Source organism: Pteropus vampyrus, unplaced genomic scaffold (assembly GCF_000151845.1).
Source record: "Pteropus vampyrus isolate Shadow unplaced genomic scaffold, Pvam_2.0 Scaffold2, whole genome shotgun sequence".
NCBI classification, from domain to species: Eukaryota; Metazoa; Chordata; class Mammalia; order Chiroptera; family Pteropodidae; genus Pteropus; species Pteropus vampyrus.
Window position 1 is genome coordinate 33,440,472 of NW_011888783.1, and position 19,870 is coordinate 33,460,341.

Here is a 19,870-nt window from a genome sequence, read left to right on the forward strand (position 1 = left end):
GAAGCTTGATGCGATGTGGAGAAAGACTGGGCGCAGTGACTGGGTGACAGCTTTGCCTCCTGGCTGTGCATTTCTGAATAACTTTCAAAGTCAATTTTTTTGAAACTCTGGTGTCTCTATACTATTGACATCAGCAACTCCTCATTCACATTTGCGTGAAAAATTATCAACTCACTTAAAATAATGATGAGCTTTGATGGGAATTAAGATTGAGTTGGGATTTCGACAACATTTCATAATAGCATAGTCAAGTACCTGGGACTGCCCCATTCTTGCTTTGCCAAGCACTTCATTCTGCAAGGCATTAATGAAGCAAAACAAAAACAAAAGGGACACAAACTACTGATGAGCTACATACATAGGAAGAGGCCCAGAATTTCTGACGCAGAGCTTTGGTGAAGCTAGGGAAAGAATGCGACTTAGGCCTTGTACTGAAGCCTGAATCAATATCTCTACCTGACACCAGCAGTCTGTAGGAAACTGAAACATGATGCATCAACATGATGCTCAGGTGCACAAAGGAGCTGACCTACCTGCATCTTCTCATCATCATCAAAACAAAAACAGGAAGTCAAAGCTTACCTGTAGCACAGGGGCTGGAATTAAACCTCCCACCTCACTGACCCATGCAGCAGGAAGGCTATCGTGGAACTTTAATCAGATTAGTGACTCCGCTTCATCTGGTATGGGCGGGTTGGGAGAATCCAGGAGCTAGGTGGGGAAGGTGAGAGACAGGCTTGACCAGAGGGTTGCCTCCTCCTACCCTACAGCACATGAGCATTTACTTATGTAATTTCCTTTATTCTGGATGTACCTCATATTTCTATATTACTAAATACACTAAGTCCATCTAAAATTTCAACCTCCTTGGTATAACCTTTGTTTATACTCATTGCTGAAAACAACAGCCCACTGCCCTTACTTCCCATAGCACCTGAGTGGTCTTGACCTCACAGCACTTACCACTTTCCACTTTGTAAAGGACTTCTCTCTATGTCTAGATCTTCTTTATACTTATCCCTCAAAGCACCTAGCACAGTACTTCATACATAGGAAGAGGTTCCAGAAATATTGCTTAAGTGAACAGATAAAATCATAATTGGATCAATGAGACAATAATCACAGGAGGAAATCCTTTAAAACCTGAAAAAAAAAATATTTCTAATCTGCTGTCTGTAACCTTGTTCTGAGTCATTTATTCCCGCATCATATCTCTCTTCCTGCTCTCAGAACATCTACAAAGCCGACCTGGAATGGCTCCGAGGCATTGGCTGGATCCCCCTGGATTCTGTGGACCATGTGAGGGTTACTAAAAACCAAGAAATGATGAATCAGGTACAAAAGCCTATTCTTCTTACCTAATACCTGGCCTCCTTACCTGCCATGTGGGAATAGGTACCCTGTAGGGGGAGACCTGTCTTCATCTCTGTGTCTTTGCAGGTAAAATATAAGAAAGCTGCTCTTGACAACCATCCTAACTTCACAAGTGTGGTAGATCCTCCAGAGATTGTTTTGGCCAAGATTAACTCAGTCAATCAAAGTGATGTAAGTTTGCTATGTGTACAATGAGGCATATAGACTGGGAGCTAGTGGTATATCACTGAACAGATTGGCTTAACTCCAGATAATTGCTTGTAAGAAAATGAGATTGGAGGATTATAAAATGATCTTTGGGAAAGAATGTCTTAAAAGCCACTATTAAGTGGTATAATTATACCCGCTTTTAGACAGTATCCATATTCTTGTCCAAAATTATTCTATTATATTAGCTGAAGGACTGAAATTCACCCAGGTAGTTCATTTTAATCTCTTCATGTAGACTGATTATTATCTTGCTGGGTAGATCCTATGAAACTTTAAAAATACATTTGTAGTAAGGTTTTGTTTGGTTTTCTCTCCTTAGGTAAAATATAAAGAAACATTTAATAAATTACTAAAGGGCAAGTATATATTTTCTCCAGATACACCATATATCACCCACTCCAAAGACATGGGAAAGCTCTACAGTACCGTAAGTTCTATTTATGTGACATACAACTCAGTTCCTAATTGTAAACTCTTGTCAATATTCATGTTTTGGGATGATTTTGTGAACAACTGAACTTATAGTGAGATCAATTACTTTTTGTTGTATTTAGTCTTGTTTATTAAAATTAGCGTATTATTCAGAGAGAGTAACATTTATTCAGCTGGTATTTTTTGAGCTGCTGTGATGTGCTAGGCCCTGTAGGAGTCACTGAAGAGCTAAAGCTCCATGAGACAAGCCCTTCAGGAGCTCACACAAGTGAGAGAGACAGACATACAAATGAATAGGTAGATAATAATGTAGCAAGTCCTGTACCAGCTACCAGAAAAAAAGAGAGGAAAGGCTGGCCCTCTTCGGCAATCATGTACAAACATCTCCAGCCAACAAATGGAGGATTTGTCCTCTAAAGTTTAGTTCAACTAGCTTAAAGGATGATGTATGTGTGCATGCTCAATGGGAAGCGATCTTTTGTGATTCTCTCCCTACCTGCTAATTTGTTTTGACTTTTATAACTGTAAATATAGTTAAACTCAGTATTAAAATGTCCCAGAATCTGTAGCTTTCCTGTGCAACAAGCCAAAAGATTATAACTTGTTAATAGGTACCAATAGCTCTAAATAAATATTTAAGCCTCACCTTTAAATATTTCACCTTGATTTTAACCAATTTCTTTTTAGTGGTATCTGAAAGAAATCGAAGGCAAACTTCCATTGACACAGATTTCTTTGTTCTAGATACTGTACAAAGGGGCATGGGAGGGGACCAAGGCCTATGGCTACACCTTGGATGAACGCTACATTCCTATTGTCGGAGCCAAGCACGCCGACTATGTGAACAGTGAGGTCAGTAGGACATTTTCCTCTCATAGGTTTGAGAGTCTTTATTGGGGAGCAAGGGGCTGGTTTAAAAATCCCAGTGGTTCTCAATGTGGCACCTACTTTACAGCTTAAATACAAAGAGACATTCGAGAAGCAGAAGGGTCACTACCTGGCTGGAAAAGAAATCAGTGAGTTCCCTGGTGTGGTTCATTGTCTGGATTTCCAAAAGATGAGGAGTGCGGTAAGCAAAGCTCACTTTGACTTTGTTTCTGATCTGCCTTTTGGTTTGAGATTAGCGGGACGGAGAAGTGCGAATGAGTCAGTCTTGAGACTTTCCCCCATCCCTTGTGCGTGTTAGATGACTTTGAGCTTCCAGCCTCCCTCCTCCACTACCAAACACACAGTGAGGGCTCTGTACTTGACGACAAGGTCACTATTTACCTTGTATTATAAAAGGATGGGAAATTTTAAAAGAAGAATATATTAAAGTATCATTTTTTAACCTTAGTGTATACTAAATACACTGATCTATATTAGAAATAAGACTCTAAAAGAGATTGATCTGAATAATTTACATTTCTCTTTCTTATTTTTGTCTTTAAAAATGTTATTCTTTAGTTGAACTACAGAAGAGATTATGAGGACACCAAAGCAAATATCCATATCCCCAATGATATGATGAATCACGTGCTGGCTAAAAAATGCCAATACATCCTCAGCGACCTAGAGTACCGACACTACTTCCACCAGTGGACATCTCTTCCGGAAGAACCCAATGTTATACGGGCCCGAAACGCACAGGAGATCTTGAGTGATGTATGATGTCTTTTCTACAGCTAGACTTAATTACAGGCTTCAGGCAGCCCTGCCTTGGCCCCCATGCTTTTCAATACAAAATGGCATGAGTAACCACTTTTTGGTGTAAGAATCCCCCTGAGCCATGAGACACCTGTGTTAAATATTTAGTCTGTTTAATACTAGGCTAGGACTTAGCTATTGCTCTCCTCCTAAATTTCTTAGGCGAGAATGTTAAAGACTGCCCAGCTGCTGAGAGGCCCATCCTATGACCACGAAGCAGGCCCTGAGCATGGCCACAAGCTAATAGGAAATCATCAAAATGTTCAACTGTAAATTTAGTTAGTACATATCATCTTTCACTGTTTCTTCTTCCTTGCAGAATGTGTATAAAGATGACTTGAATTGGCTGAAAGGCATTGGATGCTACGTTTGGGATACACCCCAGATCCTCCAAGCCAAGAAATCATACGACCTCCAGAGTCAGGTGAGCCCATCTTCCTAGATGGACTAGCTCACTGTGAATCAATGGAATCCATGGTGAGGTATTGGCAAGGTTGTCCTTGTGCCCAGACAGAGAAAGCTACTCTGACAGTGCATGACCAAAGGGAACCAAAGACTTGCTGCCCGGTACAACCTCTCCTGGTGGCCTGCTCTAGTGCTGGACCTTCTCGGTTTGAGTCTCTCTATAGTTTAAGGCATTACACATTTCTAATGAAAAGTTATCTGGGAGGCGTTTCATAGTGAACTACTCTCAGCATCGATACCTTAGTTGATCAGGTTAACTTGCAGAGAGTAGAATGCAAATGCATACTTTGATCATGAGTAAGTAAGTTTTGAAGTAAAAAAAATAGCTATTTGAAAAATCCCCCAGCATATGGCTCAGCTCTGATATGGCAAACTAATAAACTATCAAAATTAAAGGGTTGCTGTCAGGGGTGGGATATAGGCATGGAAAATATGACAAAAGGAAGGAGGCAAAAATCTAGACCCACTCTTAGTCAAGAGAAACTATTAGTTTTGGCAGCCATACAAAGTCTGCAAGACTGTATAGTGATAGCCTCTTCATTAGGATTAAAGCAGAAACCCACATCTAAGTTGGCGAAAACTGCTACAGCTGATGGCAGACCTGTATTGTACCATATTTGATGACTTTTGTTTTTCTTCACAGATACAATACACAGCGGCAGGTAAAGAAAATCTGCAAAATTATAATCTGGTCACCGATACACCCGTTTATTTGACTGCTCTTCAAAGCGGCATTAATGCCAGTGAGGTGCGTCTGTCTTATCTTCTTGTCCAGAACAAACGTCTTTACGTATTTTCAAACAGCAGAAATAATAACCCATCATTTTTTGTCTGTAGGTGAAATATAAAGAAAATTATCACCACAATAAGGACAAATATACGACAGTTGTAGAAACAGTGGATCATGACAGAATCAAGAATCTGAAGGAGCTTTACAGCAGTGTGAGTTGAGTTTTTCTTTTCTCTTGCATTTGAGTTACCTTTTTTCCTCTTTGTAGACAATAAGAAAAGGGATAGGCACTCTACTTCCAAAGATTTGTCCAGTTTTTACCTGGACCTTCCAATTCCTACTTTACCTTATAAATTCTCCTACTCACAATTAAATAAGCCTTAATTTGAATATTACACTATTGCACACAGTTGACACAAGTTGAGCAACATCTTCCATTTTGCGGGCAGGTACTGTTGACATTATTCTTTCTTGACCCTGAATTTGTCCTTCTCTGGCTTTTCCAGTGGCCAGTGGCTTACAGCCCAACCAAAGCACTCTTTTTTTCCTCCTCTGAACTGATTAACACACATTTTTTAATCTTCATTTTGAAATAATTCAAGATTTACAGAAAAATTGCAAACATAGTACAGAGAATGCCCGCATAGTTTTCTCTGTAGTTCAGTTATCAAAACTAAGAAATTAACATTGTTGTAATGTTAATTATAGACTTTAATCCAGACTTCACCAGTTTTTCCACTAAGGTGCTTTCTGTTCCCAAGGCCAGTCCAGGATCCCACATTGCATTTAGTTTTCATGACTCCTTAGTCTCCTTCAATCTGATCGTTTCTCAGTCTTTCCTTATCTTTTTCGGATCCTGACACCTTTGAAGAATACTGGTCAGTTATTTCGTAGAAATGTCCCTCATTTCATTTCATATGATGTTTTCTCAGGATTATATTGAGAGTACGCATTTTTGGCAAAAATAACACAGTAGTGATGTGCCCTTCTCAGTGCATCATAGCAGGTGGTACATGATGTCAACTACAGAGGATATTGACCTTCATCACTTGGTGAAGTTGCTCTCTGCCAAGCTTCTCCACTATAAAGTTGCTATTTTCCTCTTTATTATTAATAAATATCTTGAAGGAGATCTTTCGGAACTATGCAAATGTCCTATTTCTCCTCAGACTTTCTCTCACATCCAACTGCATATATTTTTTAAAACCGAGTTCATACTGATTTCTCCAATGCAATTCAACACCACAGGGTTCATTCTAGCCTTCTCCCTTTCTTAATCTATAACTACTTTTTCCAACTTTGTAACTTTCTTTTTCCTTTTCGGTGAAAAGCCTGACTCTCATTATCTATGACATATTTACTTATTTGTGCAACCCTTGTATGCACATAAAGTAATTTCAGAATTGCTAACCTATACCCGTGAGAAACAAATTTACTAGAGTACAGTACTTTGTGTACAGTTATTTTTGTCTGTAGTCTTAGAGTATCCTGTCAAAATACCATTTTCTAAAATAAATTAGTTCTTTTCCTCCCCATTTCCTTCACTGTAGTCTTGTTATACATTTGTAACACAATTAGATCTATTTATTACAGTTTGTATTCCATTTTAGTCGCCTCCCTTATTCTAATTGATTTTTTATTTTAATTTATATACAGTAAATTTCATGATTTTTGGTATATAGTACTATGAGTTTTGATAAATATATAAAATCATGTATTCGCCACCACAGTCAAGATACAGAAAAATTCTGTATCACCTCAAATTTCCCTCCTGCTGCCTCTCTCCTCTCCCCTTTCCTATCCCTAGAGTTTTACCTTTTCCAAAATGTCATTTAAATGGAATTGTATAGTATGTAGCCATTAGGTTTGGCTACTTTTTCTTCGCCAAATGCATTTATGTATTATGTACATTGCTGCATAAATCATTAGTTTATTCTTTTTATTGCAAAATGGTATCTCATTGCATAGACATACCACAGTTTATCCATTCACAGTTGAAGGACACTGGAGTTGTTTCCAGTTTTCACCAATTATTAATAAAGCAGCAACCTATGTTTGCATATAGCTTTTTGTCGTTATCTATCCTATGGCATATTTACTTCGTACATAAGTTTTTATTTCTCCTGGGTAAACAAATACCTAGGATTAGACATGAACATATTTTGAGCTCCCACTAGCTACATAAAAGTAGGGAAAAGTCAACAGGTTTTTTTTATATAATGTTAGTGGTTTTCATCCTCCAGGAATTCTTAGACCTATAGGGAATGAATATAGTATCAAAAAATCTGATAACTGTTAAACTATGATAAGTACTATGGTAAAGAACAAAATAATGGATTATGAAATTACGCTCATGGTATTAAATCAGTTATTCACTTAAGAGTACTTGGATCCAACAGAGTGAGACTATCCGGAGATTGGTAGGGCATGTCTGAGGACAGAAATGGAGGAGGGGGAGGGAACCAGAATGCGTTTTTCCATATTCACAAGAAGATTTTTAACCCCTACAGAACGTGTACAAGGAGGCCTGGGATAAAGTGAAAGCCACCAGCTACATTCTGCCTTCCAGCACCATGTCCCTGACACATGCCAAGAGCCAGAAGGATCTGGTGAGCAAAGTAAGTCAAGTACAAATGTGATAGCCTTCTCATCCACTCTGTGCCCTCCCTTGCTGTCTACTCACAGAATTTTTCTGCCTGATACATGTGTTGCCCAAAAGTACCCCCAACACTTCCATAGGGTTATACCAGCGAGTAATTCTAGATGCTCAGTCGTCACAAATTCTGCGCACTTATTTCTTCCTGTCAAGGGCCCTGAAGTCTAGAGAGAATCACAAACACTTGCATGAAGGACACAGATGTGGCCTTTTAGGTTACCTGCCTACAAATAACATAGATAGATATACTATTACAGCCAGAAGTGAAGATAGGTGGAAGACATAATATACCATACAAAATAGACTCTTTTTAAATAGAATTATGTGGGCTGTAGTACAAAAACAAATCAATGAATGTGATAACTGGTTATTACACCAGCCTCGAATAAATGATTAAGAAGTAAATAATTATCTTTATAACTATGAAATATAAAAATTAAAAAATCTTTGAAAATCTGCTTTTTTAAAGCGGAAATTTTCTTAAGATAGACGTGATTGCAAAAAATCCTAAATCACATGAGCTGTTTAAATATAATATGAAGTCTTATGACCTTTGCCCCATTATCCCTAAAATGTTCTTATGTAAAATCTTTTATTGTAAAATTTCCTGTAACTTTCAGTGCAGTTCTAATAAACACAGTTCTCTTTTAGAAACTTTACCTCTTTTAGAGACATTTACTTCTTAATTGTGAACATTTTATATAACATTTTAGAACAATATTTCTCAAACTTTTTTTAACCAAAACCCACAGAGAGAAATTTATTTTATATTGCAAATTAACACACACACACCTGAAGTTTACGTAAGTTCTTTCTGACATGTTTTAACTTTAACGAAGAGGATTTACTGCTACACTAAAGACAATACACTCTAATCATTTCAATTATATTCTATTCATTTAAAAAGTTAGTGACCCAGTAAATTGACTTTACTACCCTCTAATGGACCTAGAGATGCATAGTTTTAAAAAAGATTTCATTAGATAGTATATGAAATTAATTTAATTCTTACCTGGAGGAAACTGAAACATATGACTTTGCCCAGCCCCAACTATTTGGAAGACTGCAAACAGACTAGCCCAAAGGAGTCAGCTTTTCATTTGGGAAGAGAAGTTTTGTAGGTAGGATTTTAGAAAGCTCAGCAGGGGCTTTTTCCTTTACTTATGAAAAAAAATTATAGGGGCAGGATTTTCGCCAACATGTTTTTGGAACAAGGTGTGATACAACGAAATCAATTCCTTAAATGAAGATTCTAACAGTTTTTTTTAAAGCTCCTTTGAATACAGTCTTCCTTATAGATGAAGAATGAGTTAGATGTAAGGAGCAAGGGAATCAATGTTCTGGAAAATTCTGATGAGAATTTTGGTTGGTTTCTAGTTAGTGAAGAGCTTTGCAAGAATTCTAACACAAATACTTCCATCTCTCATATTTTTACTGAGATGTGGGCCCCTGAGTTGTGAGAATATTATTATCTGATCATGTGCTAGGAGATGATATCTTAGTCTCTGTAAGGGCATTACCTCTTGGTTCAAGAAATCATGCAGCATTAATTAATAGATAATATGGCTTATGAATGAAAAGTTGGTTTTCCCATAGAAATTGGTTGCACTGTATTTTTGGAAAACCTTATAGAAACTGAAACTCAAAAATTGTGTGTCTTAAGCACCTGGCTTGCTGATTATTAAAAACAAAGAAATTCCTGAGCACACTTTTCATCTTTCACTTGTGATTAAGAAAAACAAAGCCATTATCACAGAAGAGATTATTTAAAAATTACATAATCTTTGAAATGAGTTAGTTGCAGTAGCAGTACAAGTACTAGTATTGGTATAAAAGTATTAAAAAACAGCAACTAAAATTGTATAGCTCTACAGTTTAAAAAGTACTTTCAGATATAGTCTGATGTAAGCCTCAGGATAACCTGTGGCAGGTATGACTGCTGTACCTCTACGTCTGTGCACAGATGAGGAAAGAAGCTCAGAGAAGTGGCGGCCCCAAGTTGGCTGGATCTCAGAGTCTCATGCTCTTATAACAATATAGATCCATTATCCCCCCAAATTGTGTTTCTTCCTTTGTGCTTTTTCTCTATAGAACAAATATCGGGAAGACTATGAAAAGTTCAAAGCTCTTTATACTTTACCAAAAAGTGTTGAAGATGATCCAAATACAGCACGATGTCTCAGAGTTGGCAAGTTCAACATTGATGTAAGTAATTTCAAAGGGCTTACTTCAAATTGAAGCCAAGTGATACAGCCATCTATTATAAATAGAACATTTTCTATTAAACAATGCATGTGACATTGATTGTGCATAAGTGAAGAAGCTAAGCGTTATTTCAGCCCATGGTGCTTCCCCCACCCCTATGAATCTATAGAAAGTGTTGGAAAATTCCAGTCCCCACCCTGCCCCCAAATGATTGCTGTAAGTTGGTTTTCCTGACTACTCTGGTATATAAGAAAGCCGCGTGTCACCATGATGCTGAGAACAATTTCCTGTGTAACTGGCACATTATTTTAACTTCACAGCGCTTGTACAAGTCAGTTTACGAACAGAACAAGATGAAAATCCACACAGTGCCCGACATGGTAGAGATGGTTACTGCGAAGGATTCTCAGAAGAAAGTCAGTGAGATCGATTACCGCCTGCACCTCCATGAGTGGATTTGCCACCCTGACTTGAAAGTCAACAGTCACGTCAGAAAAGTCACAGATCAGATCAGCGACGTAAGCCCATTGCTTATAAATGTCCCCTCTCCCCAGCCCCACATGCCAATCCTAAAGAGAAACAAGCTCGCCTATTTCTTCACCTCAGCCTTCTTCCAGTATTGTTTTTTCTCTATACCATGGGTCTGATTGGAATTCAGAGCTGTCTCTGGAAACAAGGCTCTGTGTGCCAATGTTTCCATGGCACCCTTGGCCTCATTGCATAATGCTTTTAGTTTTTATTCTATGAAGTCATTCTTAGTCCAGAAGGTGCTCATCCTCAATCTTTGATGTTAAAGTTACAGTGAAATTTTATCTTGCTGATCCCCTTTATCTATTTCCATTCTCTAGATTGTGTACAAGGATGACCTCAACTGGTTGAAAGGCATTGGTTGCTACGTCTGGGACACTCCTGAAATTCTCCACGCCAAACATGCTTATGATCTACGCAATGACGTGAGTTGCCTGTTTGTTTGTTTGTTTGTTTGTTCGTTCTTTTTTAGTTTTGTCTTTTTTAAAGTATGTTTCCTTCCCTACGTAGTCTAGAGTCGAGGGGAGAGTAAGTAAAGTATGGACGTTGTCACAGACCAGCTGTGTCTTACGTGGTTATTAGGATGGCTGAGCTGGAGAAAGATGCTAAGGAATAGAGAGCAGCCATTTCACAGGGATGCATATAGCATTCTTATTCAACAATGCAGTTGAGCTGTCCCACTGTTCTCCTCTCCACCTTTTGGACTATTTTAGATATATTAGTGAGCTCATCATTTTGATTATAGGAAAATCTCATTTGTTAGGAGTTTGTGATGCTACAGACAGTATCTATTTGTAAAGAGGGGATTTTCTATGCAAATTAATACCATAATCAAGATTTCAGTAAGAAAGCTTTAGTGTTCCTAGAAGAACAATTATCAAACCTCCTAGAAGACTCTGGAAACTCCATAACAATAAGCATTGATTATACGATTGTCATAAAATTCAAATGTGTCCTGGTCTGTTGAATAAGTGCTGATGAATGTAATAAGTGCCATGAGTTAAAAATAACCAAACTCTCTGTGAAAACTAGAAATTTCTAATATAATGAATGGTATAACACTGGTCTATTTTCTTCCTCTCGGCAGATCAAGTACAAAGCTCACGTGCAGAAAACAAGGAATGACTACAAATTGGTCATGGATACTCCAGTCTATGTTCAGGCAGTCCAAAGTGGGAAACAACTAAGTGATGTAAGTGCCCACAGGGGAAGTTACTGTGGACACTGATGAAGACAGAGCCACCATTCAAGCAGAAGTGGCAAAAACAAAAGACTGGGCCGTGCCTGGCTTTTTCTCATTGGGAAGCCAGAGTTCTAACTGGGAAACCAGAGTTGGTACCTTAGAAAGTACTTAAGATTCTGTTCTTGTTTCCTAAAACCCAATGTGTTCAAGTAGCTCCCTGGGGAGGAGTAATAAGTGATCTAAGTCTATAAAGTACTTGGTGTTTTAGAGCTTCCAAAGTTGCTTTTTGTATCATCATATTACGGGCAACAGTTTATGTGTTACTGCCTAGACCTAATAAATTAGAGCTAACTAAAGTAGAATGAGAAGGAAGTAGGCTCTGAAGTTAGAAATGTGGATGGAGTCCAGCCTCAGCCACTCATAATCTACGAGGCTTGGGAAAAGCACATAACCCTCTGAGCCTCAGCATCCTTATCTGTATAATTGGAAAATGGATGGAAAATACTCATTATAATGCCTGACGCAAAGCAGGCAAAACAGGTACAAAGCTGCTCTGTTTTTATTCATCCACAGGTTAATAAATAAATATCATCCCACCGATAAATTAGAATATTGAGACCGATTATTCTGGAACTTGTAGTGGCAAAATGTCGACTCTTCCTCATGTCTGAGCTGACTCTTCCACTTATTTCTCAGTATGGAATCTATATACTGGTCCCATGGGACAAGGCACAATAATATATCAGAGTTCTCTGGGCAAAGGGAAGCAGATTACTTTTTTTTTTTTTTAAGAGACTTGTGTTTCCATTTACTTAGCTTCTTTCTAACAATGCTGTCTGAATCAACTCACTCTGCTCTCTGCATCCAGGCTGTCTACCACTACGACTACGTGCACAGTGTCAGAGGCAAAGTGGCTCCAACTACAAAAACCGTGGATCTGGACCGGGCCCTTCATGCGTACAAGCTCCAGAGTGAGGTGGGCAGTGAGAACTCGACCAAGTGCCTGGCAGAAATCCAGAACACAGCTTATAAAGGCTAGGCCATTGGCCTCTAGAAGTGACCGCCACTTGGGCATTTTCTCAGCCTGGACTTGTAAATTGTAAATGTTGTTCTATATTGTCGATGCTGTTCCATTCACATGAGTTTTTTTAAAAAAGCAAGAACTAAAAAATCTCAGTGCATAGCCTGTCTTCCCTCTTGGCAGGGAGCAAGCAAGCAATGGGCATTTTTGGAGCAATGTTTACAAGTTACAATGAAGAGGGCCAACTACTACACTGCTCTCCAAAAGCATAAAATCAAGATGATGAAGACAAGGCATATAATCATAAAAGACTATTAACTATAAAAAATAAACCAGAAATTGCCGTTGGAATTCAGATGAGAAAGAACCTGGATCCCACTCTCATATTTAATATCGCTAGTCTGTGTTACCTGATGGTGCTACTTTGGTTTCAACCTTTAACACTACTCTCCTACATTGACTGTTAGAAGTAATTTACCTTTTAATATTTTAAATACGATTCTTACTCCTATAGCTACCCTGAAAGACAGACTATTTAAGGCCACAGACGGAAACTCCTTTCCACCTTCTGCCAGGAATATGAACATCCTGCCCACTTCATAGCCTGAGGGCAAGGCTGTGTTTAGGGAGGGGTGGTATTCCAAAGATGGTCTTATAATTATGACTGTCTCCAGGATTAGTGATGTCCTGAGTATCGCCTAAGGATGGGGTGGACAGCAAAGGTGACACTCGACTGCCTGTTTTCTCTACTTTTCCCAAATTCTTGCAAGATGCCATGCAGTCAGCTAGGCATATGTTCTGAAGCATAGAATTATTTTCTATAAGCACCTTCAATTGTTGCTCTCTTTTCCTAAAACAATTGGTTAACAAGTAATCTGATTCATTGCCTGATTCTGAGAGCTTATTTAATTTCTCTGAAATCAGTTCAGTGGGCATATGTATATTAAGTGTCTAATCAAAAACCTAATATGAGCTGGATATAGCTTGTTTGGCTTAGATCAGTTATTTGATGTATATGTCATTTAACCTGTTCTTCCTCATTCTGGCAGAATCTGTACCGAGGAGCTGGCCTGCGCTCCCTGCCCACTGGGTATAGGCTTCCAGTCGACACCCCTCACTTCAAACACTCCAAGGACATCCGATACATGAGTAGTTATGTGAGTGCTCATCTCCTCAGTTAAGATGGGGTCTAAATAGGGAGGTGGGCACTAATATTTATTAATAGCCTATTCTCATATCCCCATCCCACCTTGAAGGTTCAGCATGATAAAATTACAGGAGCTGAGGAGGAGGGCAGCACATTTGTTAGAAGTGCTGTGAATTGGCTTGCTCCTTTAGTTCAGCAATGCCTGATAGCCCAGTGGTTAGCAGAGGACTTTCATGGGATTGCCTCTGCGCAACTCAGTTACCTTGGCTCAGGGTTCATGGCTACCGTGATGCCTCTACTTCTCAGATGAATCCCAAGCCATGTACAGGAAATGCAAACTCACACAGCCACTACTGATGTGTGGCAATAGTATTGTCTTCCTTCTGTAATGTTTCATTGAAACAGTATAACATCGCTGTGTATTTCTTTGAAAAGGAAGGACTTCTTGCCTAGCTACTGGCTCTGATACTTGTCTCACTACTTACCCTCTGTAACCATTTCATAGAAAGCTCAAAGGGGTAGATACTCTCTCACTACCTGTAGCTTGCCCAGGTGTTAGCTCTGACACCAACCTTCCCCACTTTTTAAAATTGCTAGGTGGGACTTGGTACATTTACCTCAAGGGCAAGGCCTAGAGAAGTTTTGGATATCCCAGGGACTCCGGCCTGCAGACCGTACCCACGAACCAGCTGAAAAAATAAACTCTCCCTTCCATGTTGCCCTTCAAAGTCCTGGGAATCGAACCTGTTGGCCAAGCAGGGTTCAATAGCCAATAACATGATTTCCAAAGCAGAGTCACAGATTTAATAATTTAACATGTAATTTTCTAATCTGCTCATAAAGCCATTCAGGCTTCAAAATATTCTCTTGTTTCTTCTCTGCATTTCCAAAATCACTAGCCATTTGGGACTAAAAATATAGATTTTTCTTGCATTTTGCATACCTGCCTACAAACAGATTTCATCCAGGCAACCTTGAATTTTATTCCTTTCTGGACCTGGCTTTATTAGCCAACAAAATAATTTTCAAGACTCGGATTGTTATGGAAATTATGTCAATGGATTTTCCTTATACTTAATGCTTAGAGAGTAATTTTCAAATGAAAGCGACAGCTCTTTTATACTTGAGAAATGTAATACTTCTCTTTGTTTACCAGTCAGTGATCTCATTCTGACTTTGCTTTTGCAGTTCAAGTACAAAGAAGTTTACGAACACATCAAGGCAAATGGGTATACACTTGGCCCCAATGATGTTCCTTTTGTCAATGTCCGGAGGGTCAACAATGTTACCAGTGAGGTACTGTGAGTGCTATCTCTGTGGGGAAAATATTGCTCTCCAAAGACCATGGCTTTGTTTGAAATGCATTAAGAATTAATTGTATTTCAGCTATAAACTTACATATCAGCAAGGAATAAGAGGGTCTTTTTTGTCATCATTTTGATACTGGTATCCCTTGACAATGTTTTACTATATTTGGCAATGCCATTGTAGAGACCCCATTCATAGATTATAATGCAAATTCATTCTTTCTTTTGACATTTGCATTCAAAAATCTTTAATAAGGTTGCATTTTAGTTTGACTAATGATCCTGATTTTCTGCATAAACTCTTGATTTTTGTATCTGATCCTACTTATAATCATCTGATAGAAAGTAGACTTTGTGCTCCAAATTCTTCGCCTCCATAAAATAAAGATTATTTCCTCTTTTCCCTAATCTCAATCATTTTCTATATTCTCAGTCTTTCTTCTCATGTCTCATTATGTAAAATATTTAATTGTTGATCAGCAATAGATGCCCTCATCATCCTGTACTAAACACTTGGTATGATCTTTTTCCAATGTAGAGGCTGTATCGACAACTGTACCACAAACTGAAAGACAAGATTCACACGACCCCCGACACGCCTGAAATCCGACAAGTCAAGAAGACACAAGAGGCTGTCAGTGAGGTGGGTATTTTCTTAGGAGAGAGGACAGGCCATGGAACCCAGGGATGAATGTCAACCATTCAGTCTCTAATGCATGTTTTTTGGCATTGTTTTCCTTTAGTTGATCTACAAATCCGACTTCTTCAAGATGCAGGGTCACATGATCTCAATGCCATACACACCCCATGTGCTCCACTGCCGCTACGTGGGAGACATCACTAGTGATGTGAGCATCTCAAAGGGCCTTTCTGGAAGACTCTTACCAAAAGACCCACTTGCATTCAGCATTTAAGCCAACCAGTGTTCTTTTAATAGTCTTTTCCACTAAGTACTTCTAAATTGATTGTACAACTTGAAAATGAAATAGTGAGGAAGCACATCCCTACTCCCGCCCCTTTAGGCAACTTCCTGCTGCCATTTTTTCCCCCGGGGATGTTTTCTCCTAAAAGATCACTCCATTCTATGTAGGCTTTTCCTCCATTAGTACAATAATGAAATAATATCTGGGTTCTCTCCTCAGCTCAAGGTCAAAGATTTAAATTTAAAAAGCTATAATTTATTTGAGTGCAAGCAAACTCAGAGTACAGGGTGGGTATGTGAACCAAAATGAAAGTAAGATCAAGAAAAATGTGTCGCTACTCTGTCTTACTTATTCTCGATTCGTATTTGGTCATGACCAGCTACATTTATATTTTTGCTGCACAGATTAAATACAAAGAGGACTTGCAGATTCTGAGGGGACTGAGCTGCTTCCTGTATGACACTCCTGACATGGTCCGCTCCAGGTTCCTGCGGAAGCTCTGGGTGAGTGCCCATCTTCACAACACGTGGCTTCCCATACCAGCTTCAAGGAGCTGAGCAGAAAAAAAAATCTTTGCCTGCAGCTACTTTTAAGAGGAAATTTGCCATTAAGCCACTCGAGCAAATCACGACCCACTTAAGAGGGTCTGTGTCTCCTGTCAGAGGTAATGAGCTTAGGTAAATGCCAATTGTTTTTGTTCCTGCCTAGGAAGACATCTAGGATAAATGGCAGGTCAGCTTGACTTGCACATGCCAGCCACTTGAAAGACAATGTGTGACCATGACATATAGTTCCTTAAATGATTAATCAACTTGTATTTTCACTTTTGGGTTTTTTTAGTCTAATTACCTGTACACTGATAATGCAAGGAAGATGCGAGACAAATACAAAGTGGTGCTTGACACTCCGGAATACAGAAAAGTGCAAGAACTGAAGACACACCTGAGTGAGGTAAAGATGCTAAACATTTTACAAAGGAATCATTCCTCTAGTGACCATTTTTCGGACAACTACGCTAGGCAAAAGCTCCCCCCTCTGCCTTTAATTACAGAGTAGCCACCATGTCTAAGCAAGTCAGTTGATCTCTCTTTGCCTCAATTTACTTATTTTGTCCACTTTTAATGAAATGAGAAAGTTGATACTTGTCCTGCCCATGATTATGACTGCTGAGAGTTTATATGATTTTATCAATTAGAAAATCCTTCTGTTTCACACTATCATTGTAGTCTCCGAACTGAATTTATTTCAAAAACTTCTCTTTCTTTAACTCCTGCTATCAGGAACCCTAATCATGGAAGTACCATTTGAAAAGTCTTCAATGTCTTCCTGCTCTGCTTCTCACTCAATAAGACCTAACCTACTTAAATTTTAAAGACTGTGATTTTTTTGAGTACCCATCATTTTCATCTGCCCACCTGGCACTGAGGCTCCTGTTTTATGGCAATTAATTATGTACAGATCTGATGCTGTCACCTAGACTCCTGACTCATTGAGGGTCAGACCCCATTTTATTTAGATGTTTATCCCATAATGCCTTGGCCATAATAGATGTCCGTGTTTGCCAAGGACTAAATCTGCTTTGCAAAGGTAAGGGCATTCCACAAATGTGAGTGGTTGCTCTTATTATGGGTTAGGTGGCCATTCTCATTCAACTCTCAGTTTGTCTGTGGCCTTCTCCACCAGACCTCATCAAGTTGAGCCAAGCATTTCTGTCAGCCACCTCAATGACCACTCCCCCACCCTGCCCCCTGCCATCCTCGATGGCTCTGCTGGCTGCTGATGAGGAATTACTTATGTTCTTGGACTACTTAGAGATGCCCTGGCAAAGCAAATGTTGCCCTCAGTGGAGGGGAAATGCAGCTTCCTACACACTTGATGAGCCAGAGGCAGAGGATGATTAATTCTTCAGCTTTTATAAGTGCTGCTACGCTGAGCCCATTTGCTTTTCTGAAATCTTCCCTCTGTTATTTCCACCAGTGCTAACACTCAGGAATGCTTATGTCACTTTCCAACGATGGCTAAGTTTCAGAATCATCTTTGAAATATTTTAAAACTGCCCTTGGGTAGGCTCTGACCCCTAGCCCCACACTAGACTCTGATTCTCTATGTCCGGGCATCTGCATGTTTTTAGCTGCTCCGTAGATGATTCTAACATGCCTCCAGTGTTGGGAACCACTGCTTCAAAGTATCAGATCTCTCTTCCAGCTACCAGATAATAAAAACTTATTTGGCAACTTAAAGTGCTTATTGGTATCTCTGAAATATCTTTACTTCTCTTGGATGTCTGGGTTCAGAATTGTCTAAAACTTTAATTTCTCCTCTTCCCAATTTCTACTGAGGAATTTAGACATATTGTACATCAACACTGAAGAAGAAGAATAGTTATTTTTCAGTAGTGCAGTTTCTCTCACACTTGCCTCACCATAAAGTAACCTTGGCTTGATAAAATATTGACCTAAGCTACTACTGGATTCAGGTTTGAGGTAGAAACTGCAAGAAGGATTTCACAGGGTGTGAGGGGTGTGGTGTTAGAATCAGGAAAGTTTAGGAAGCACTAGCTTAGTAAAAAGTTTGAAGGAAGTTCAAGTTATTGACTTTTGAATTGTCTTTGAATTGTACATATTCTCGATACATACATATTTGTAGTACTAGGAAGCAGAAATGTTGTCCCAAGAAGCATAAACAAAGCAGATCTAAGTAGAAGGGAAATATAATACAAAAAGAATTATAGAAATGACATAGGAGAGTTGGGTCTTAGTCCCAGATTTACTTCCAATTTGCCATGTGACCTTGTATAATTTGTAACTTAAACACCTCAATTTCTTGAGCTAGAAAATTGGACTAGATAATAATTTGGGCTCCATTAACCATAATATTCTATGAGTTTGTTGATTTTCTTTCTTTGAAATTTATCCTGGAAGAAACAGTAAATTTTTATTTAGTTTGTCTCCTTTCTTTAGTAGTAACATCAAAAATAGACCAAAGCAGATAAGCTCATTTTGTTTTAACTTGCACTTGTATATAATTTAGATTTTTTAAAAATGAATATGTACATACATGTATATATACATATTATTTATTACCTATGTTTTATCTGTCCAATTGGCAGTTATATCCATCATTAGAATTTATTTATTATCCATTGGTACTTTCTAGTTTGCCTTGTTATAGTAAATTCCCTCAACATTTATTAGAAGACTACTATTTTTCAGATCTTTTATCTAAGCACAAGGTGACAAAAGGGTGATATAGCAGAGCCCCTGCATTCCACGGGCTCATAATCTGTAAGAAGAAACAGACATCACTATGATAAATGGTATTCTATAGGACTCATCAAGACAGTATGGACTGTAGGAGCTTTCCAGGCAGATAAGAGGGGGAAAGAACATTCTAGATGGTACGTGAAAATGGGTATAATGAGTTCTAGAAATTGGGAGTAGTTTAAAATAGCACATGGGGAGTGTGGAAGATTGTTGGGAAATGAGACTAAAAACAGAGGCTAGAATCTAGGTTATGAAAACTTGTAGGTGCTATACTTATCACCTAGGACTTGATGAAAATTCATCAAAGAATTTTTCTAAGCATTAGATCTGAGCATTAAAATCCGCTTCAAGAAAATTATCTTTTTCAGACTTGCGGAAGGTGATGAGCCACGTGGAGTGATCCAGTAGAGGATTCAGGAGAGTGGTTTAGGAGGCTCTTGTGGATGTGCAGAGAAGAAATGATATAGGAAACTGAACCAGGACAGCAGCTGAGGGAAATGAAAAGGATCAGATTTAAGAATCATCAGGAAGTTAGGAGCCCAGGATTCACCACCATCTCGATGTGGGAATGAGGAGAAGGAAAGTGGGATGACTCCTCAAGTTTCTGGCTTGGGTGACTCAGAGATCAAGGAGCCGGTTAGCAAAATAGAGAAAATAGGAGAAGCAGATTGGGCTGGAGATAAAAGTAATATAAAGAATTCTACATTGAACATGATAAGTCACCTAAGTTTAGAAGTTAT

At 38.7% G+C, this 19,870-nt stretch overlaps 1 protein-coding gene across 1 annotated transcript in view; it reads left to right on the top strand.

Moving 5' to 3' along the window:
* The window catches only part of NEB (nebulin), a 201,993-nt gene that overhangs the window by 131,527 nt on the left and 50,596 nt on the right, over nt 1-19,870 (top strand). The window contains exons 88-106 of the mRNA XM_011360291.2: nt 1,904-2,011; nt 2,761-2,868; nt 2,972-3,085; nt 3,463-3,660; nt 4,022-4,126; nt 4,811-4,915; nt 5,005-5,109; nt 7,408-7,515; nt 9,645-9,758; nt 10,079-10,276; nt 10,607-10,711; nt 11,374-11,478; nt 12,338-12,445; nt 13,540-13,647; nt 14,826-14,933; nt 15,483-15,587; nt 15,688-15,792; nt 16,272-16,370; nt 16,708-16,818. Coding sequence (XP_011358593.1) covers nt 1,904-2,011; nt 2,761-2,868; nt 2,972-3,085; nt 3,463-3,660; nt 4,022-4,126; nt 4,811-4,915; nt 5,005-5,109; nt 7,408-7,515; nt 9,645-9,758; nt 10,079-10,276; nt 10,607-10,711; nt 11,374-11,478; nt 12,338-12,445; nt 13,540-13,647; nt 14,826-14,933; nt 15,483-15,587; nt 15,688-15,792; nt 16,272-16,370; nt 16,708-16,818 — 2,217 coding nt within the window. The remainder of the gene's footprint in view (nt 1-1,903; nt 2,012-2,760; nt 2,869-2,971; nt 3,086-3,462; nt 3,661-4,021; nt 4,127-4,810; nt 4,916-5,004; nt 5,110-7,407; nt 7,516-9,644; nt 9,759-10,078; nt 10,277-10,606; nt 10,712-11,373; nt 11,479-12,337; nt 12,446-13,539; nt 13,648-14,825; nt 14,934-15,482; nt 15,588-15,687; nt 15,793-16,271; nt 16,371-16,707; nt 16,819-19,870) is intronic.